We start from the raw sequence: 23,044 nt of genomic DNA, 5'->3' as shown, positions 1-23,044 counted from the left end.
GTGCACGTATAGTCACGTATTTCTCACAAGTCCTCTAGAAGGGGTTATTACAGTTCGGCCTGAGGTGGCATGCTGCTGTTGAAACTTTTGGTGCTCCGTGAATATTTGAGAGGGTCTTCAGTTTGTATTTAATGTCCTCAGCAGTGCACACTACTGCAGCTACACTAACTGCTGTGTGTGTCAGTGTGTGTGTGTCAGTGTGTGTGTGTGTGCATATGTGTGTTGTCCTGGATACGCAGCGAGCATTCATGCGGCTATTTTTAAAAGTTGAGAGTCTTCAGAGTGCTGTGTTGCTGCCACGTTGTTACTAATGCGCGTATCTGCATTAGAATGAGCATTTTTAAAACTAACGCAATTTCTCCCTCTTCAGTTTGGAAGGAAAAAGCCTCTTAAAGGCTAAAAGCTGAGCTATAACAATGCACTGAAGTGATATTGCCTCTCATCTGCTTCTGTAAAAGATCTGTGATAAATATTTGTAGTTATGATTATAAATCTGCCACAATGTCACAGGGCCTCTTTGAATCCAGGCTTGAACGGTTTCCGAATGTCATTTTCAGCCCGACTCCTTTCACACGCGAGGAATCAAACAGCGCAGCATGCGTCGCCCAATTCAGCTGTGAACACTGCGTCCTATAATTCTGGAGATATTCCTTAAGGTAGTAAAAATCATCTCAGTGTCTTGCAGCATGGCTGAGGAAGAGATCGGTTGTTTATCTCCCCCATAAAACAAATCATGCTTGTGAGGGTTTCTGTATTTTGTAAAGGACAAAAAGGGGGAGGAAGGAGGTGAGGTCACCGACAGAAGTGTAAGAGTACAGCCAGACAAAGAGAGGGCTTCATGAAATTGATTTATAATAGACGGGGGAGTAAGGTGGTCTCTACTCAGAAAGAAACAGAGAGAAAATAAAAAAACAGACTGATCTAATTGGCTATCATGCTCTCAGTCACTTCTGTTTTACATTCCCTGATGGGTGCTATCCTGTCTGCAATACAGTTTGTCCCCCCTCCTCCAGTTTTAATGTCGTAATCTCATGCTATTTGTCTCTCACACACAGACACACACACACACACCCACACAGACACACCAAACACACACACACACACACGCACACACACACACACACACACACACACACACACACACACACACACACAGTCTCATCTTTCTCATTTGCTCTCTCTAAAACCCACGTCTTCCTTTAAGAGGACGGCGCTAGAAGGCATCTGGTGGACGGGGCCCGTCTTGGAAGCAGGAGGGGGCCTTGGCCAGCGATTTTCAGGTCAGTCCAGCGACGCGTCAGCACATGGTTTAGTTTGTGTCCATTTAAACCTGAATAAAATCTTCAACCAAGTACAAAGCCTGCACTGGAGGACCTCACACACCATCTATTTCAAAGACTGGTGTCCCTCCTGCGGCTGCTCCCCCTCCTGGTTTCTCCCGTCCCTCCTGCTCTTCTCCTCTCCCTCGTCTCCCCTCTCGCCTTTCTTCCAGTTCTGAGGCACACAAGAAGTCCTGGGACTGCGAGTGTCCCAGGGACTCCACTGACAAGCTTCGGCTGGACAGGATGCTACTTAGGCTGGACTGGCGGGCGCCTCTGGGATGGGTCTCGATTTCTACCCGAACCTCAATATTGGTTCCTTCCCTGGAGGGACAACAGAAATAGATGGGGTATCAGGTGTGAAGCTGCAAGGTGCTGCACTAAACTAGACCATGCAAAGGGCTCCTCAGTGATAAAAGACAAATACTGGTGTTACTTTAGAAAATTCAAAGATTACTAAAATAAAGACGTTAAAAACAGTCCAGAGGAAACAGTTACCTCAGAGGAAGTGCTTGTGTGTCCTCGACTTCACTATCAGGCACAATGACCACCTCGCAGTCCGACGGGCTGTCCTGCTGGGTATATTCATGGCGTTTTGTGGCTTCATCCAATCTCACATAGCTATCTAGCTCTGGGGGCGTGGTGCTCGTACTCGGGAGGACGCCCACTTCCTGTATACTGACTCTAACTTCCTCGACGCTGGTGTCGCCGAGCGCCGGGTTGTTCTGACCCGTCCAGTGGTCGCTGACTACATGAGAGAATAGAAGATCTATAAGAGAAGTTGAAAGGTCATCAGTTTAGGCCGACAACCACAACTCGGTAATTAATTATTTCAGTTTTATTATTATTATTTATTATTACAATGTGTAAACTTGTATACTCACAGCTGGCTAAGTCCTCCAGTTGGATCTTATGTGTTTCAGGAGCTTCACTCTGCGGTCGACACCAGCCGTTCCTACAGAGCGACATGGGGACGACCCCGTACACATAAGTCAGCATTAGCGGCACACCCACACCTGCAGGGAAACAGGAAACAGAAAAGTAAGAGAAACAATTTAAATAAACATTATATATGATTATAGCCATTTCTCTACAGTTGTGACAAACTATCTTTTAATAACACACAAATAATTATTTAAAAAGTACTGCTGCTGTTGAGTATTGCCACATTGAGGACTTTTAAAAACTATGAGTTCAAAAATATTGAAACCAATAATTCCCATAATGCAACTTTGTGCAAATGTCTAGTATTAAAGTCCAATCCATCCAATGTGATTTAATGATTCATGGCAGAATACTCGTCATGAATAGCAAATACATTTTGGTATAAGCGGCTTTATGTTTTATAGCCTGTGAAATTAGGGGAGTGAAACATGTTCAGTATATTATTGCAATAACCCGAAACAAACACAAGGGGGAGCCCTTCCTTCTTCACAATTGACTGGACTGAAGTGCAAAACTAGGGTCCAAGCTTTTAAATACATTCTAATTGAATATAAGTCAATTCGATGTTTCTTTATTGATATATTTTAAGTATTTATTTTAAAGATTTTCTTAATCTATGGCATATCTGTTTTATATCACTTGCTATTTTATTTCAGGGAACCTTCATTATTCCCTTAAAATGTTATCTATGTTTTGAAGCATCTTCTGTTCTTCTGTTTCCATTCCATTTCCTGGTTATACATGATTATACATCAGTGCAAAGACAAGTTTCTCTCTACTCTACGTCACTAAAGTCCTTTCAACGCAGGTCCAAACTCAACGAGCAGCAGCCCCCTGTGTGTTGTGTGATTATGCAACCTGTGATTGAGGGAGGAATTCAGGAACACAAAGCAGAGTGCCAACCAAACAAAGAGACATCATTAACCCAGCGGGAACACTGGGGTGCTATTGACTCAGCGACAGGGTGAAACCAGGACGAGAGGACGAGGCTGTCGGCCAAACTGATCACAGAGAGTGGAAGGAACATGAGAAACTGTGTGTGTGTGTGTGTGTGTGTGTGTGTGTGTGTGTGTGTGTGTGTGTGTGTGTGTGTGTGTGTGTGTGTGTGTGTGTGTGTGTGTGTGTGTGTGTGTTTGTGTGCACGTTGTCAAGAGAGGGACAAGACAGGGAGCTGCGACTGAAATATGAGAAACAAAATAACAGTTGTAGAGCGGTGGGAGCGCAAAACAGACGGCAGCGACAAAGTGAAGCCAGAGTGAAAAATGAAACTCAAGGGGCGTAGAGACAGTACGGGGGGGATACAGAGGGTTAGGAGGGGAGGGTGAAGAGAGCCGTATGACTAAATGCATGTGTGTGTGTGAGTGTGTGAGTCAATGGAAGATCCGCCAGTGTGAGGTACCGAGATGGTTGTGACACTGCAGATGGAAGCTGAGAAGCTGATAACGCCTTAAGGATGTCTGTCACATCTGTGAACTTTACCTACAGTAGAGAGAGGCACGAGTCATCCAAATACTACTTTAAGTGTGTGTGTGTGTGTGTGTGTGTGTGTGTGTGTGTGTGTGTGTGTGTGTGTGTGTGTGTGTGTGTGTGTGTGTGTGTGTACTCTTAAAGTTTGGGTCATAATAAGCCTGGATACATGTTCAGATGTGTATAACCTATGATTTATTAAAGGAATATTCCGACATTTTCAGACATCAGCATGTTAATCAGTGAGGTCTAGAGGTGCTGGTATGGCAGCCACTCTCTGTGCAAAGCTAAGTAACTTTAACATGAGCCATTATAAGAGTTAGAGTGAGCGGGTCAGACGAGTGGTACTTGGGTAAACCATGCAGGAGGCAGGACAGCGGAAATCATTGTCACCATTCGTTGTCACTCATTTACGTTGCGGTTGTGTTTCCATTGTTCGGCTTTTGTAGTTGTGTTGTGGCTTTTGCACTTGTGGTTTCCGTTAATGCGCCTGTGTAAGATGCCTCAGCCACTGCATCAGCGTGCTGGACAGGAGGTGGTTGTGTTGCAGTTTGCCTCTTACCCACAGTGACAGCTGCTATAACTGGCGACACAAAGACTGACATCATCACCCCACTTGCCACAGTCAAGTAGTGCTTGCTTCCTGAGATATTGTTTTTCTTACAGCGACCATGGACCTGGAAGGTAACAAATAAAACATTAATGAAATTATTCCTGTCATTTATACATGTCTACCAAAAAAAAAGCATGCATGAGAGAAAAGGAGAACAGCTTGCACAGGTCAGCACAGGTCAGCACAGGTCAGCAGGGCCGTATGGAAATATTTTGCAGTGTAGTTGTGCAAACTCAGCAAGTTCCTCTTTTCAAACCAGTATTTTCCCCATGATCATTGAAAGTTTCGTACCTTTCGGCCCATGTAGATCGGTATGCCCACAATGATGACTGGGATGGCGATGCCCGCTATAAGGGAGATGACCACCGGTGCTCCGAGCAACATGCCCACCTGCCACAGAACCTTGCGGGTTTGTGACCATGGCTTCTTCCCCCAAAATGTACATCCTGAGGGACTGTGATACACACGGGAGGGGGTCAGATTTATTATCATGCAAACAGTTCAGGGTGGGCGCTCGTGTCAAGTCTGTCTGTTGGACTGTCCACCACTATTGGATGGATGGCTATGAAGTTTTGAAAAGACATTTGTTCCCCAGAGGATGAATCCCAATGACTTTGATGATGCCCTGATTTTTCCTGTACAAGAATGAAATGGTTGGTCTTGTGGGAAATCTATTGAAAATTGGACAAATGTCCTTAAAATTTGCAAAAGATATTCAAGGTTCCCAGAGGATGAAATCTCATAACCTTGATTATGACCTATGCTTTTCACCCATAACCACTATCAGGTCTATATTTCATTTCCCCTGTACTGTGGGTTTTGGCAGCTGCAAAATTAATTCGCCAATGTTAGCATGCTAATAGGTACATAATGGTGAATCTGGTCATTTCCTGCTAACACCAGCATGTTAGCATTATCACTGTGAGCATGTTAACATGCTGATGTTAGCATTTAGCTCAAAGCATCGCTGTGCCTGGATGTGCCTGGCCTCGACTCTTCTTGCCATCACCTCATTGACACAACTTGTTGGTGTCCTTCAAACTTCATACGCATCCATACACAGATACAATCATGTTTATAGCTATGACCACAAAAGCATCATCATAATTTAGGCTCAAAAGTGTCAAAAGTGTAAAAAGTCAAAGCAGCACATCGTATTTGGGATATTTTAGTATTTCATTCCCGGATAGTGGGAGGAAGTAGAGACGCATCATCCATCTCTGTGCACAGTCCATAATTTCCACCATGTCATCATCATGTAGGTCGTGACCTCTCACAGCTTCAATTAACTCCGACACACACATAAAACACTTTTGAATGATTTTTTTTTTTTAAAGATACAAATGAAATAAATGTGGGCTCGTGACAGCATGACGACATTAGCAGGCTGTATAATTGCTGCAATTGCATCATTACCCAAAGTGAATGATCCCATCTGCATTTATCATTTAACCTTTCTGAATGACACTCATTTAGAGAAGAGAGAAATGGAAGAGAAGTAGAGAGAGGCTTGTTTACGTCTGTTAAGCAGAGGCAGATATTCTGTGGACTGATGTGACTAAAGGTAAAATAACTGTCGACTTAAATGTTACATTAATCTCCTACCAGCCCGTGGTGTCGTGCTGTAATTCTCATTGCTGACTAATGCTGTTTGGTCTTAATCGAGCAGCAATTAAGGAACCGCAGTGACAACATGAGGAACACAGCACCTCAGGGCGACGCCACTCTGGGGTGGCATTATGGCGAGATGATTTAGTCGTACACTGAACTTGCAGATTTGCGGTGACATGATAAAAGCTTCGCCCTTCTGCAGCAGGATCGCTGTTATTTATAGCGTGAAAGACGGAGAGGGGTGAGGAGAGAGAAGAGGAGGGTGAGGGGGCATGGACGGGAGAGTTAGGAGAGAAAGTGTGAAAAGAAGGCGACTCAGGAACAGAGAACACCCGAGACATGGAAAAAAAATCAATACGTGAAAAAATATCATGCACCTCTGCACCTTACAGTGTAGATAAAGATGGACGACGTGACAGCTCCCCAAAAGTGAAGCCAATAAATCATCTTGATTGCCCCTCTCTAGTGCTCCTCCATGTTGGTGGATAGGACATGAACCAAATTAAAAGCTCAAAGTAAAAAAATGTTGTCAGAAAGAAGTGGAGACACATCGTCCATCTTTATATAGACTCTTATTCTACATCCTTCATATGCTGTAGTTCTAAAATGGACCTCGGACAGTAGAGAGTTATATTCTGCCGCACTGGAGATCTGGAGACACACAGGTCAGCAGTGACTCCCTCCAGGAGGAGCTCAGACAAAAGGTTGCAAGTGGTGCAGCCTTAAAAACACTGACATAACGTGTGAGCCTTCCTGACCTGACAAGTATTTATCTCTGGCTTAACACCTATAGATGAAATAGAGGGTATACTAATTTAATGATTAAATTGACGATGAACTTTTCGTTCTTTAGAATAAATTGAATCTTACAAAGGCCAAAGTTGCACTTGTGCCAACGATTTTTTCCCACCTCATGCTGTTGAGAAGGATCAAATTCTGCTGCTCTTTCTCTTGCACTTTTTGTGCAGTGCTTCTACTATATAGGTCACAAAGATAGTTCACTACAGAATGGGAATTCATTTACATTATAAATCAGTTTTAATTATCTTTTTTTGTGTTTATAATCTTTTGGTCTAAAATCTTGAAAAAGGCCCAAATTGGCCAATAGTCCAAAACATCAGAGTTCATTAAATTACAGCTTCAGAGTTTGATATGTGCATTTGTTTGTGCATGTTTCTTGTGTATTCATGAGCCGACTGCGAAGAGGACACCTGAGGTAGTGCACGTCGGTGATCTCCTGCATACACAGCCAGCAGAACTGACAGGCACACACAGTGCAGTTCATACGGTTACAGCTGCCATCATTGGTCTTCATGATGTAGGCACCACAGCGAGGGCACGGTTTGATCTCCTCCGCATCTGAAGCGACAGAGTGAACACGGAACAGGTTCAACACACGCTCTGCAATATTCATTCATGTAAAAGGGAGAGCTCGGCACTTTCAGGAAATCCTCTTTTAGCTTGAAGCAGTAAGATTGTGGAGTCTCCAAAAGCTGGAGCCAAGAATCGTTTAGGGGTCATTTTACACAGGATACAACATGTTTATTAATGTGCGCTAGATGTGCCGGTGGGTGGATTTCGTTACAGTTGGACCGAGCCAACCTCGCCGATTCCCTGGCTACAAGATATGTGAGACTGCGACAAAGCTGCTGGTCGTACCTCCTCCAGGTTCTTCATTGAAGACGTACAGCGTGGAGGCATCGTTGCCACCTGAGGTGTGGCGGGCTCGCTGCCGCCGGGCCTGGTCGCACGTCTGGTTGGGATGCCACAGCTGGCGACAGTGGTAGCAGAACTCCGTGTCACATCCCTCGCGGCCGCAGCTCAGCTTGGGACACTCCGCACAGCCGTAAGCTATCACTGCATAGCTGAAGGGGAGAGAGAGAGAGAGAGATGGCAGAGTGGATATGGTTGATATGATAATTGTGCTCATGAAGGACACATCCGCAGAAATTGGGTAGGTTTCAGTCCAGGTCTTCTCCCTTTTCCTGCCCTGTTACCGCACCATGTTCCAGATGTGACTCACAGATGATGCAGTTTCATTTTAATGTCACAGCTTTGCTTGGCTGACTGGAATATATCGAACAAAAGACAATGATTCTCAAATCTATTTCTTTCCTTGTATTGTTTTGCTGTTTACTCTGGTGATTCACACTGAATTGCTCATTAACATTTTTGCTTGTTGGTTCAGTGACAGCTTCAACTAACTGTGGGACTGTTTCCCACAGTTCAACACAGGAGCCAGAATAATTCCATCTTCAGATCTTGAGCAGCCATGACGATGATAACAAGGAGCTTCATGCCTGTGGACCGAATCTGAGGGGATATCAACATAAATTTTGACGTAGAAAAAAATCATGTGGTACGGCTCTGATGTGAAGTATTTCATCTCCAGCGTTGTGGAGTTTTCAGGTTTATCTGAAAAGGACGCCGGCTCAGACAAAATGAAGGCCACACACATACGAGGATAATCAGTCGGCTTCTCAGGGTTCCGCTTCGGTATTTCCATTTGAAATGTCTGACTCTCGACACTTTTGGCTGAACAAAGCCGATCTTATCAGCTCTAACATTCAGTTTCCAAAGATACCAACAACAACTGGCAAGATGTTAAAAGACGTTATGATAAACAGGGGTAATACCAGACAAGGAACACTGAACACCCCTTCTAGTGTCAACCTCTGCATATGCATGATTCTGCACATCAGTGAAGTAACAAGAAGTGCTGTGGATTGGTTTTTCATTTACATATCGTGCACATGGATGCACAGGCTAGCACGAGCACATGTTACACAACACACATCCCCCCCCACCCAATGTGTTTCAGGCTATACTGTTGAGTGACAGTTTGAAAGAAACATGCAGTCGCAGCGCCATAGCAACAGGCAGGAAACAGGCATAGTGTTAGTCAATTTAATTTGGACGTAAACAAAACAAGTCTGAAAAAATAGTGAATGGTTTCAACATGTTTTCTGGAGCTCAAGAATAAACACAATGTATTTTGGTGGAATTTAAATGTGCTTTTTTACAATATTCTTTATTTTCATTCGGATCCAACAAGTACCCGAAGATGCAACTGCATAATTTTAACAAGGGCCATCATATTATGGCTCTATGCAGATTGAAGCTAGATTTTTTTTAAATATAAAACATATATATTTATCTATAAAAAATATACAGCATAATATACAAATTTATTGTCAAGTTAAGTTTCCTCAAACATCAAACTGCAAAAACAGTGGACAGAAGTTCTGTTATTTAACATGGACACAGAAAGGTTTTAGGCAGCTGGACCCGTGCAGCAGATTCTCTGTCTTGCATGACCAACTCCTCACTGCTTCCCATTAGAAAGCTCCTGCCCTGCAGCAGCATCACATATGCAGCATACAAAACCCCGACAAATGTGTTCGCACAGACTCACAAGTGCACAAAACCCCACATTTTGCTACACTTTCTCAGAACCAAGATAATCTCCAGCTAAGCTTCTGTCCCTAAGACCTCGAGGAATGTCTGTATGTCGGGAACATGGGAGACAAAACCCCGCAAATGTGAACTTATAGTTTACATAACAGGTCAAAAGCTTCAAAAGCTGCTTCCTGTGGGAACCTTTGGTCATTTAAAATCTAAAACACCACATCAGCAACCTGTACTTTAAGAATATGTCAAAACTAAAATTGTGCGATTCTTTTTTGTTCGGTTTGTCACCTCAGAAACTCGATCTCTTGTTTCTGTGTGTTACATTTAATTCAGCGCAGCATCAGACAGATTGGTGTATTGATCTCTGCTCCACTCGTACTGTACATGATGACAGGGCTGTGAGCACTGACAGCTGGGGAGACAGACCGTATACCACTGGGTCCTGAACCCTGGTGCATGCATACGTGCTCCTCCTGAACACAAATATCCACTGAACACACACACACACACACACACACACACACACACACACACACACACACACACACACACACACACACACACACACACACACACACACACACACACACACACACACACACACACACACACACATTGTGATTTCCCATCAGCAGCCCTATCCCATTACCCATCTATGAGCATTTGGGTGATGCAGTTATGGATCAGCGTCATTACGAGCAGAGAAAAGAAGAGAGTTAACTCTGAGCATGGTTGTTGCAATGCATTGTGGTCTATTGAGGCTGCTGTCTCTAACTATTCCACAATGGATTTCTCTCTGTTTGATTTATGATTATTTCTTAGATCGATTCTGAAATGAAATCCCAGTGTGGCTGCACTTTAAATACGCGAGGTGATGTTATCCACATTTCAGCCAGTTCTCCTCAGGGAGAAGGCAAATTGTAAAGTGATCCTTGCCGGGCAGAAAGCAAAGAATTACTTTCAAAGTTCTGATGGAATAAACCGATTAAAAGGTGAATTTTTAAACATGTATATGATTTAAACAAATAAAAATACAGAAGATTTAGACAGATTCTTTGAAAGGCCTGGCTCATCCTTAACAACCAGAGTGTTCTGTTCCAACATCTGCAAAAAATATACTGGTAGCATCAAACTTTGAGCCGCCTCACAGTGATTATACAAATCTGCATTCACTTGATGTCAGTGCAGCTTTTAAACATCCAATCAATCATCTTGACATTGAAAAAACTGTTCCCAGTAGTTTTTGTATGTTGTGCAGCCTGTGGTGAGATGACAGGGTTTTTGAAAAGTGCTGTCATGCTGTAGCGTTGGATTAGGGGTAGTTGTTTTAGAAAGTAATTACAGTGCAGGGGATCACACCACTGCATTTGTTGCTCAAAATTTATTTTTCGCATATATCTAGTTTAAACAAAGAGAAGCTATTGTTTCTTTTCATTTTCTATCCCCTTCCTTATTAGGGTATCACCAATCTAGGATATCAAAGTAGTTATGTCCTGAAGTGACTCTTTATCGTTTTTAATGAATGTGACATTTAAAGGTTCAGTGTGTAGAATTGAGTGACATCTAGTGGTGAAGGTGCATGTTGCAGCTGAAGACCCCTCACCTCTTCAAACATGGAAGAGAACCTGTAGTGGCCTTCGGTTGTCATAAAAACTAGTTTTTTCCAGTCTGGACTACTGTTAAAAACATGGCGGCCTCCGTGAGGAAACTGTTGATCTGGTCCTGAATCTAAAAGTTGCAGGGCCGTGTTTCTCACCTGCAGTCAGGTGCAGGGCACCAGCGTGTGTCTGGATCAGCAGCTAGAAAACGCCTCAGCTGGTACTCCTCAAACCGCTCCAGCAACGCCTGGTCATCCAGGATGGAGCGCACGTCCAGCGGCGCCAGCGTCTCGGGGCACTGCGGGCACGCGATGCCCACCCGGCTCTCCGATATCTCGATGCGCAGGTACTGGCGGAGGCAGTCGGAGCACGCCCGGTGGGAGCAGGAGCTGAGTCGCGGGAAGTGGCAACGTGGTTGACTGAGCAGGCACAGCGGGCACTCCTCCAGATGTTCATCCAATAGCTGCTCCTGGCTGGAGGAGGAGAGGGACAGGACGCCGGTGGAGCCCCTGCTGTCCCCGCACGCACATTCGGCCGTGGCGGCGGCCTCCTCACCCGCCCCGGCTGCTGCTGATGCACCTCCTTCTTCTCCTCTTTCGGCACCAGAAACTCTTGATTCTCCAGCCTCGTCTGCTGCGACACTGAGGTCCTGTGAAGAGTTACAGAACTGCTGATTCATCACAACCACTCAGGTGCATTGAAAAAAAAGTCCTCACACACATGGTTAAAGTGAAATGTAATGTTCTAGTAAAAATCTGTTCGGGCGAGTGTGTGTCGGTAAATAGTCTCTTTGGTCCACTTTGTTTCTTGGCAACATAATTCCTAGAAATTACCAATTAATTAAATAAACACACTAATGGATTTGGGCTGTAGCAGCGTGGGAGAGGGAGGAAGCAGAAGGTAATACATCTAAAGTTAATGATTTGCAGCCTCTCGTCAGATCAGTTCTTCAGACTTCAGGTTTTATTCATTTTTAAGAACCAACAGCACACATCTAAAAGTCTGGAAAAACAACCCACTAAAACTTTATTTACCTTAACGTCATCTACAACAATGAATGTAAATCTGGCTAAATGTATATGGAGTTAGAGCCATTAGAAATATGCGTAAAAGCAGTTGCATTACTACTGCTACTTACTCCTTATGTAATATTATGAGTATTTGCCATCAGGACCCCAAGGCTCTGGAGCTCATTGCCTGAGGACATTGGACTTGCCAGCACTTAACCTGTTTTTAAATCACAGCTTAAAACACATTTTATTGCCTTGTTTGTGTTTTATATTTTCCAAAAAACCTTTTATAACCTTCTTTAGATAAGTGTTATAGAAATAAGATTTTATTATTTTATCAATTATTACACTTTGGTCTTTGAGCTGTATGTTTTAAAGTGGGAAGACAAAGACGCCTCCTCACCTGCTCTGGGTGCTCGCTGGGCGTCAGGGTGATGGCCACCTCCTCTTTGGGCCACGCTTCCACGGGCCTCTCGGGCCGCGGCTCCGATTTGGGCTTTCTGCTGAAGAAGTTCAGGAAGCTCAGTGGCCCCGTCTGCTGCTTGGGCCTCTTCATGGTCTGGGACTGGAGCGGGAGAAGCAGCCGAGGAGGGCAGGCAAACGACCATGAGCGGGATACAACCCTGTGTGTGTGTGCGTGTGTGTGCGTGTGTGTGTGCAATGTGTGTGTGTGAGAGAGAGAGGGAGAAAGAGTAAGCACAAGTGTGTGTGTGTGTGTGGGAGGGTGAGCACAGGGAGCTCTCACGACTCTTGGAACTGGGCGTGTGCTCTGCTGTGCGAGGGAGGAAGAGCGGGAGGGATGGTGAGGGAGACGACGGGGAGGAGGTAATCCCCGCCCGAGGGGAACATCGCTGATTTGGAGCCCGTCCGAGTTCTGGTCATGTGGTTCACTTTGTCTCCTCGGTGTCCTTTCTGTCCTCCACCTCCCCTGCAGTTCCCTCGTCTGAGCTACGAGGCCTGAACTGGCCGACTCTCCTTCATCATGTCGTGCGTCTTCTTCACTGGTCGCAGTCCCTCACTCTAGAAACACAGATGCAAAGATGACAGTGAATTACAAATAGATGTGAATATGCACAGTGCTCTCTAAAGGCACATTGTCATTATATCAAAGTCTTTTGCTCCACAAGGTTCCTACACAGTGAGTGGAGCTGCTAAATGCTTCAGAGGAAAAGTGATAATTACTGTGCAATAATCAACTTTCAGTAGGAAGATTTATATCGTGTTATACTTGCACAAAATGTTGTTCAAATGACTCCGAGCAGATATAATCAAAGTTGTACTGGGGGATTTCCCTGAAATGGCTGCGGGAGTTCGTCGGCTGCATGATCATGATTCAATCGAAAAATCAATTCTTTGGTGGCAGAAAGCCAAGGATGCTGTCATCTCGCTGATATCATCGCATTTCCTTTCATATGGTAAAAAAAACATTGTGTTGATGACGCACTGCGGTGCCAGAGAGAGGCCGGAGAGGAGCAGGGAAGAACGGGCATATCTCAAAAACTAAATGTGCCGGATTTATTTCATCAAGATCAATGAATTTATTATTTCCTTGGAAAATTGTGAAAATGTTGCAATGTTCAATCCGCCCCCTCATCCTGATCCACACCAACATTTTATGGATTTTCCTGCAACCCATAAAACATCCTTCCACCAAGTTTCATGGTAATCCGTCCGGTAGTTTATGTGTAGTCTTGCTTAAAAACAAACAGGGATGAAAACATAACCTGCTTTGCAAAGATAGAAATTTACACAATTCAAATAACTTCCGAAATATGTTGTTAATGTTTATAAATTTTGTTTTGGATAAATATGTTTTACGTGTTTATTCAGCCATTTTTTAAATTTACATAATTTCTGTAATTACATCATTTATGGGTATCTGACTTACCTAACCTTTGATCTTAGATTTCTTACAGAAATTAGAGGTATGAAGCATTTGAACAGCAAGGAAAATTAATGATGTAAAAACTGGCCCACCAGCAGATTTCACAGGGTTAAGGGGTCACAATCCAAAATGGGTTTGGGAAAAACTGCACTAGACCACCTGCTGTTTTTGAAAATTAAAAATTAATGAAGAATAAGCTGATTAACAGAAGACTCTTGACAAAAAAACTCTTTGCTGTACAGCATTAACAGATAATGTTTACAAATATGTTGTTTTGTATGGTTTTACTTTTTCAGAATTGCTTCTTTCATCAAATTTTCGCAATAGAATGACAAAATAAAAATCACTATTTAGTTGAAACTGTGCAAATTACTTACTTTAACATATTTTAACATGGTTGCAGGCAGACATTTCTTCATGTTAAGGGGTTCGGGACTGAGAATCTAAACCATATTGTGCTGCTCAACATTAATTCCACAGCCATAATTCATCATGCAACTCACCACCGCTTATTTTATTGCTCTCCTTTGAACTTCGCTTCTCTTTTGAACATTTTCCATGTCGAGGAACCTCTGTGTGAACCCCGTGTGCATGAATGTAAATGTCGTCTATGAACTTCATCTCTCATGGCTGCAAATTCACAGCCACATTATTCAGAGCATCCAGCAGGAAAAGACAGAGCGCTCGATCTGCGCTGTGATGTTTCATTCATCGCGTCTCCGTCGTTAGCAAACTATTCATTTTTAATCAATGCAAAACTGCTCCACTGAAATACAAGCTTTGCATCTAAATAGTGGATTCAGTCTCTTCGAGGGTTTTACTTGTAAACAGAGGATTTAGGCCTGACAGCACATGGCATTTACTCGAAGGGAACAAGTCCCAGGAACCCATTTAAAAATTTGACCTTTCAATGATAATGCAAAAATAGCAATTTCACCAAAAAGAGCTACATCTTTTCACCCACACTCTCTCTCCTATATGAAACCCTCAGCGAGTCGTCTAATGTTATAATAAAATACTAATTGTGAGGTTTGAGTCGCCTCCCCTTTCGCACAGACTCAGACATGAGCGGTGAGGTCACAGCCTTGAAGCACAAAGAGCAGATGGATGAGAGCGTTGTGACCGGTCCGACACAAAGAATCGGGAGAGATGACGGGTGAGGGCGAGGGTGAGGGCCGGGGTGAGGAGGGGCGGTGATGGACAGCACAGACAACACATTCTGTCTCCATTAGGCAGCCGTGAGCTTTCGTAATCAGGCCCAGAGAGCTCGGAGAGCATGAGACGATTCGGCCGCAGACCAATTAAAATAGCCATCTCCATATCCACGCCGAGCAGGAAATCCGACGAGACGAAAAATGATGGGATTATAAATTACAATGTATTTTAAGATGGAAAGCAGAATCATATTTTTCTAATTGTGTGATTACAGGAAAAGTCAAATTCAAAGATTTCGGAGCGAAGTGTGTGTTTCAGAAGAGAATCTGGATTTATGTAACACTGCAGTGTCGAACCTTCTTTCATGCACAGAGACAGAGAGTTGGCGTCGTATTTATATTCCGGTCTGTGGACATGTTCGAATTGACATGAATAGCAGGCTCCTCTTGCAGCAGCAGCACATCATTATATGCATATGGTAATTTAAGAGTAAAGAAAAGCCCTTTGAGAAGTTGGCACCATAAACTGATGATTTAACGATTTGAGTTTCTTTCTGTCAGTAATTTAGCTGAGATATTGTCCAATACACCCTAACATAACAATATGGCTGCAAGAGAGCAACAGCTGTTATTATCTTGTGTTTGTATGTTTTAGGTTGATTTATTGTTTATGTTTTTTCTAAAACTGACTTGACATTTGAGCAAGATACGATCTCTTTTCCTTTTTCAAGTCCCAAATGATTAAATCAGAAAACGGATGGAAATTTAGACACAATAAACAAGGTGGAAAAAATAGATTCAAAAGCTTGTTGCCAATACAAAATTGTCTGGTCTCCATCTACTAAAAATAATACGAACGGGCTGGTTTTAAGCTTTTCTGTTTCACGAAGGCGGAAAACACAGACGTTACAATGGCAAAGTTGCAGCAGCAACAGTGTCCATACAACTCTTTCAAAGTGTTTACTCACAATAAAAATCTACTTCAAGACCAAACAGAGATGAAACCAATGTGATTCCAGCTCTTTAAAGTCCCCTCTCTTTGAGAAGTCTTTCCATTTCTGGGTGACCATTCCACAACCTGACCATTATGGTTCCAATCATTGCAGAGTTCAGATGTATTTGTACAAAAGGTCCAGCGGCAAATCTTTCTCAACATGTAATTTGGGACAACAGAGGTCAAAGCTTCTCATGGAAAATTGGATTTGCTTAGAAAAGCTGTAAGCATAAAGTCATATATACAGTAACTGGAATCACCGCCTTGCCAGTCAGTCATGTTTCAATCACAATCTCTCCTTCTCTACCTTTTCCAGAACATTATTATGTCACAGGTGAACTTCACTGAATCCATTAAGACAATTGTCCAAAAATCATAATATAATAAGCACATTATTTCTTCATTTATGGCCAAAATCATGTTTTGAGACATCAGTGTTACCTTGACCTTGACTTTTGACCTTTGACCAGCAGAATCTAACGCGTTTCTTTTTGAGTCCAACTGCATGTTTATAACAAATTTAAAGAAATTCACAGATGGTGTTCCTGATATATTTCTAAAGGTCAAAAACGTGCTGACCACAAATGAACATTAGTACCATATTTGAAGAAATTCTCTACAGGTGTTCCTGAGATATCATGAATGGGACGGATGTACAACCCGAAAACATAAAAACTAAAACTTAGCTCGGCTGTCACTGACACAGATTATAACAAAAAAGCAACCATACTGCAGCATCAGTTTGAAAGGTTTCAGTTCTCCCACCACATTTTTTCACCAAACACTGTTTTTCTGCATTTTCTACAGCCTTGAGTAACCGTTACTCTTGTATTTTTCATCCCAGTTGTGCATCCGCTTGAGTTTCCCCAACATCCATGTTCCCTGGTGACTGACTTTCTTATCTCAAGCGCAGGATCCAAAGCACCAACCTCTTTGTTCCGTGATGAACACATCGTGGGGCTGCTGTTTATTTATAGGAATCATTCCCACTTGTGAAAACATCACATAACACACACATAACACATATAAGAGTTCCGTTCGCATGCCATGAACATAGTGTCAATATATGGTGTAATAAATATACACGCTCAGGCAGGCAGGCACACACACACACACACACACACACACACACACACACACACACACACACACACACACACACACACACACACACACACACACACACACACACACACACACACACACACACACACACACAGAAGGAGCACTGTGTGTCTAAACTACAGCTCAGTGTGCTCGAGGCAGAGCTTATCACTCGGCACTAAAGACAGATAGCCGAGTAATTACCACAACACAATTTGCTGCCTAAAGACTGAAGATAAGTTGACACCGTGAGGTAAGAAGTTTTTCATCAAAAAGTTCAGAATTAAAGGGACGCTTTAAAAAAAAACTCACTTCTCACAACACAAGAAAAAAGCTGCTCATATGAAATCAGATCTTACAGAACATTATATCAACAGCGTATAAAACTTCCAAATGATACAAAAATCGTACACACAGAAAAATAAACAATGAGGGACCTTGAGTTAATAACAAGTTCAGCTTTTACTAGAATCGCAATTTATTTTTACTCAAATATTTCACACAATCATTTTTTATGAAAAATGGACGTAGTGAACTAAAAGCAAAACTACATCTATACTCTAACCTACATTATATAACCATAAACATTGCATTTCTCGGCTAAATATCAGCATTTAAATCAATTTTTGTCGTGTTTTGATAACAAAGGACAAAATGTGAGCTGACTGTCTGATTTCACTCCGGTGTAGCTGCTCAGACTTGGGCCGGTTTGGGCTGAGAATCGGCTCCATTCAGCAACTGCGCTATTACTTCAGGAATACTGCACTGTGGTCCCTAGAATAAACCAAAGTATTCTCACAGGTCCCTTTGAGATGGCCTGTAAAATCCACCAAAGTAAGACCGATGCTGGACAGAGGACTTTTGACTACATGACTCAACTTTTTCTTAAACTTTTTCTTCCATTCATCACACATCCTGTTCTTTGACTCCGATTGTCTTGTTGAAAATCTTTGCAGGGCAGGCGTACACCGTTATAGATCGTCCATCCATCAAAAACCACGAGTTGCACACACAGACACATCGTCCGCACACACAGGCACCCAGATGCACATATAGGACACAGTTGAATTACAGTGTGTGCCTGCACAAGGCAGAAGAAACGTCTGGATAACGAGATGCTATTTATCTTCTATGTTCAGTGGCTATGAGACAAACACAGTGAGAGTTACTGTTTGCAGTAGAAATGTATAGTCACAGGCAAATCTTGTAATTAGAAGGCGGTTGTGGGACATCAAGAGTCAAAATGTTTGGTGATGACCTCATTTTAATGTCTTTAACGTCACTGAACCAACAAAACTTCAGTCATCACAAAGACAAGAGTGTGGACAACCTCCATCAAACTTCTCTGTTGAGTTTCTCATTGTAGCTCCCAAATATTGAGGAGATGAAACACAGTATCATATTAGTTTCAACATTTATTTTAGAAAATAATCACAAGCTTCAATAAAGTGTTACGACAAAATGAGCTTTACTATGTTTTTATGATGCTGTTAGCCCTCGATTTAAAGAGCAAACTGGGGTTAACCTGGGTTAAGAAAGTAAATTATATTAAATACTACAAAGGAATACACAGAATAAAGAAAATGGTGCAATTTAAATGAGATTAAGTTCAACCAGTGCCACCAACATCTCTGATCACTGAATTTAAACCCAAGAATTTCATGCCCAAAAAAAGTATCCAAGCTAATCGATGAACACATATTGAAACACACTCTTGTATCTAAGTCTTAATAGTATTTTTAAATTACTAAGTTATGCAAACTTAACGACCTTTTTCTTTCTAATGTATCTAAAGACGAGACAGTGGGGAGAGAGAGAGAGAGAGAGAGAGAGAGAAAGGTCCTAACGTCCCTCACAAAGCTCAGGGGACCATGGTTAACAACAGCAACAGGGATGGATACAGATGCTGCTCGGAAAGAGAGAGAGAGAGAGAAAGGGCACGTCTCCAGTTCACAGCTTAGTGGTTTTCTTTTCTCTTGAATGATTATGTTGATGTGTGTGTGTGTGTGTGTGTGTGTGTGTGTGTGTGTGTGTGTGTGTGTGTGTGTGTGTGTGTGTGTGTGTGTGTGTGTGTACAGTATAACGTAAAATGCTCCTCAGGCCAAAGATGCACTTAAAGATTTGACCTCCCCTCTGTACACTACAGGCGCTCCTTTGATGTTTTATACTTCACTTCACTTTCTCGGCCACGGAGAACAAGCAACCCGATAAAAAAAACAGCTTTTACAGGAATTCAAATTCTTAAAGGCGTCTCGAGGGATTAGCTGAGAATTAGAGGACAAACACAAAATATGTCCTAGAACTTTCTTTCTGGGACACAAAACTAAAATCGCCCTCCATGCAGGTGGAAGTCCAAACTGAAATATTTGAATTAATGACTTTGAATAATTGTGATAAAACTGTAAATATACGTCGAGTTAGGCTTCATATTTTTTGTGGAGGATTTAACAGTTCTCCAGCAGGGATCATTTGCTCTGAAGTTGACCTCTGAATTTAGAATCTCTCGAGCTCATACCTCAGCCAAGGCCCAAGGTCGCCTAATATTTTAAACAAGCCTTATGAGATAATAAAACTACATTCTCAGCTATACGTTGATGGTAGTTACAGCAGCTGAAAAAACCCTACACCCCAATGAAATCACATTTAAATCCACTAGATCCAGGTTTGTATTATGATCAGCAGAATCATCAATAGCTGATATTTTAAAACAAGATTCACACAATTTTTTTTTTTTTTAAATGTCCTTTTTCACAATGTTACAGAAAGTAAAATAAAAATGTCTTGGGGCCGCCATCGGATCCGAATCCGCACCAAAATGCCATGGGTTCTTTCCTGACCTTTACCACATCCTTCTACAAAGTCTAGTGGTAATCGGTCCAGTAGTATTTGCATAATCCTGCGAACTAACAAACAATAATGAATCGATATGGTTTCATCATTATCAAATCCATCATTCAGAGCAGTTAGGAGGGATGGTAGAATATATTTTATATTCATTGCCAAACTCAGGATTATTTCACCAAAATGGCTGTTTGACTTTGTAACCACCTCCTGCACATCACAGCTGCTTTTATAGCAAACAAGGAAAGTAATGGCAGCCCTTCCCATGTGCTATCCACTACAACAGGCTCCAGACACATGTCTAAGTCTTAATTCACAGCAGCAAACCCCTCATTTTTAATTCATCCAGAGAAGCGATCTGTTGGCCGACAGCAACGCTCGACATCATTGCACAATATGAAGAGGATTTGGCTGCAGCCTTGTTTTCTTACTCTCCGACATGATTCAGCATCACACAGATTTAGGTTTGGCGAGAGAAGCAGCACAAACACGTGCACAGATCTGCATTACAGGTAAAAAAGTTTTAAGAGCAGGAGTTTAAAGGGGACATCCCACCCAAATGGTAGCTTATACTCACTGTATTCGGTGGTAAAACTCCTAATGGTTAGTTGTACTGTTTCAATCTTTAATTAAAGTAGTTAACGTGGTGATTTGGTTGACGCCGGAACAGAAGAGCTGCTGGTGCTCAGCCCATAGCAAGCCAACCGTTAGCGTCTATTGACACTAAATTGCATGTGTTTACCAAATGCTGATGTTTGGTTCTAAATCTCAGAGATTTGGGGTCGAAGTCTGGACCATAATATATCGATATGCACATTTGATTTAATCATTCAAGGATTCATTTAAACTTGCATTAAAAGAAAGTTTTCAGAAAAAAACTAAAATCTTCTATAGCAAGCTAAAGCCTTCCTTCTTCATTGAAACCTTGCACATTTGACGTGATGTTATATGGTGCTGTATTATTATTTTTATTTATAATACATATATTACTAGAGAATAAAACATGGTGAAATAACTTTAGTTTGAGTATCAGCACTTTTTAAACGATAATACTGATAACTGTGGCAACTTTGTTAACTATAACCATGATACAAAATTTTAACACAACAACTAGAAAACAAACAACATATGAACTTTGAGGGAGCGACGGCCAACCGTGGCACCTGACCTGCACAGATGGTTGTTTCTGAGTCACGAGAATATGAGATTAACTCAATCTGACCCCTTCATCCAAGTATGAATCAGATGCAAATGAGCTGCCACGAAATTAAGTTTTACAAACCAAGCTTTTTGTTGCATTTCTTACAAATCTGGATGTGATCCTGTGAATCTCAGCTGCTTCAAGGTATTTCTACAGCCTCTCACAAATGATGCATGTTGGATCCTGTGGAATGGCCCTCCGCTGGATGACAGATGAAATATCAATGACAGAGGGGATTATTACACAACAAGCATCTGCCTCAAACCAGCCTCCCGTTCCTCGGAAATGCCAAAATGGGGAAGAACCTCGCCATGTTGCGCCTGTACGATCACTGTCATCAAAAAGACAATTGGTTTTCAGTCAGTTCTCGTGTGTTGAGCTCTGTTCCTCGGTGGAGGGAGACCTGATGTTACACCATATTAAATATCCGTTGGCTGGACACAAGCCCACATCAGCAATGCGGGTTTCAGAGGCATGAGAGTGACCTCAGCCCCCCCCCCCCCCCCCCCACACACACACACACACACACACACACACACACACACACACACACACACACACACACACACACACACACACTGCAATACTTTGCATTGATTCCCATTCTTTGTGTACAGCCGAACCAGACCCTTATCCCTACTCTTTACAGTGATCAATCAATGTCTGACCTTAACCTAACCCCAATTCACATTTTACCTCTAACCTTAACCAGGGTCTCAGAAAATAGGTTTTACCTGATTAGGACCAGACACTGTTCTATATGAGGTCTACTGGTCCTCATAAGGTCAGTGTTTATGCTTGAAAAGGTCCTTAAGAGGTAACAAAACACACACACACTAACACACACACTAACACACACACACACACTCCTGTGCTCTGTAGCATCCCTGACCAAAAATACTCTCTTTCTGCACCATGTGCTGCTCAACACTGTTTCTTAGTGACCTCTGGCAGCCCCCCCCCCTACACTTCATACTGTTGAATAAGGACAATATAAGAGATTAGATGTGGTTTCCTTACAGTGCAGTGTATAGGTGTAAAATGGTACAGCAGTGCTACAAGTCTTTTTGATTCTCGTGTAAATCATTCATTCTTACTTTTTAACCTTGCAAAAAAATAGATATATTTTATTATTCCACCAAATAAACCACATGCAGGCCTGAGGTGCACATAATGTGGATGCAATTGGGAATTCAAATGACGTTGAATGTGTTATTAAGCCAGACATATCCCACACTCGTTTAATTATGTATAGAATGACAGATTTCCCACATGCATTTTTAAAGGCAGGTCTGATCAGGGCATCAGTGCCGCTATCGCAGGGAGTGGCATGTTTAACAGCCTCCGTGTTCGCGTCACCCTGCATGTATCTCTCTCTCACCTCCTTGGACACGAGGCATGGCAGCGCTACGTGCGTCTAAAATGCGCATCTGAGAGTCTGCACCGGGCCACGGGCGCGCGACAAAAAACACGCTATAATTGCACATTACGTAAACGGTGTCTTACCTCTGCTGTGCGCGGCGCCTTGTCTCTGCAGCGTAGAGATCAACAACTGGCTCCTCCCCTCCAGGACCGAACGGTGGCACGGCAATCTTCCTCCAAAAGCCTCCTCTTGTGTCCTCCTCTTCCTCGTTTCCTCTCTCCACCGCCGCACCGACGGCAACTGGGCGACCGATGGAGGCTGCAGAGAGGGAGGGTGTGATGGTGGAGTCCGGGCCCGGTGCAGAGAAGGAGACCCCCGCGGTGCAGGAGAGAGAGAGTCCCCCCCCCCACTGTGCAGCAGCAGCAGCAGACTGAGGGAGAGAGAGAGAGGGGAGGGAGGGAGAGAGGGGAGGCACACTGCAGTGACATGAGCCAATGGGATGACGCACAGTCCCAGGATCTCCTATTG

General features: G+C 42.8%; 1 protein-coding gene across 2 annotated transcripts; it reads right to left on the bottom strand.

Annotated features, from left to right (window-relative positions):
- Positions 1 to 1,122: 1,122 nt before the first annotated feature.
- On the bottom strand, positions 1,123 to 22,946 carry si:ch211-278j3.3 (E3 ubiquitin-protein ligase RNF19B). 2 transcript variants are annotated; one of them, XM_034580211.1, is made up of 10 exons: positions 22,660 to 22,946; positions 12,378 to 12,994; positions 11,123 to 11,613; positions 7,615 to 7,820; positions 7,167 to 7,314; positions 4,636 to 4,798; positions 4,294 to 4,408; positions 2,204 to 2,335; positions 1,818 to 2,088; positions 1,123 to 1,643 (listed from the first exon to the last, which is right to left on the bottom strand). In XM_034580211.1, the coding sequence occupies exons 2-10, from the start codon at positions 12,528 to 12,530 to the stop codon at positions 1,376 to 1,378; spliced, it is 1,947 nt and encodes a 648-aa protein (XP_034436102.1). In that variant the 5' UTR covers positions 12,531 to 12,994; positions 22,660 to 22,946; the 3' UTR covers positions 1,123 to 1,375. The 2 variants fall into 2 exon arrangements, with proteins under 2 accessions (XP_034436102.1, XP_034436103.1); XM_034580212.1 differs by having other exon boundaries at positions 7,618 to 7,820.
- Between the last annotated feature and the right edge of the window lie 98 nt (positions 22,947 to 23,044).

The sequence above is a fragment of the Hippoglossus hippoglossus genome, chromosome 24 (genome assembly GCF_009819705.1).
Source record: "Hippoglossus hippoglossus isolate fHipHip1 chromosome 24, fHipHip1.pri, whole genome shotgun sequence".
Lineage (NCBI taxonomy): Eukaryota > Metazoa > Chordata > Actinopteri > Pleuronectiformes > Pleuronectidae > Hippoglossus > Hippoglossus hippoglossus.
This window is presented reverse-complemented; position numbering and strand designations above follow the sequence as displayed.

Coding starts and splice junctions, on each gene's coding strand:
- si:ch211-278j3.3 (XM_034580211.1), bottom strand. CDS start 12,530: ATGAAGAGGCCCAAGCAGCAGACGGGGCCACTGAGCTTCCTGAACTTC. Junction 4,409..4,635: donor CGATCTACATGGGCCGAAAG/GTACGAAACTTT, acceptor GTTACCTTCCAG/GTCCATGGTCGCTGTAAGAA. Junction 1,644..1,817: donor ACACAAGCACTTCCTCTGAG/GTAACTGTTTCC, acceptor TTGTCCCTCCAG/GGAAGGAACCAATATTGAGG.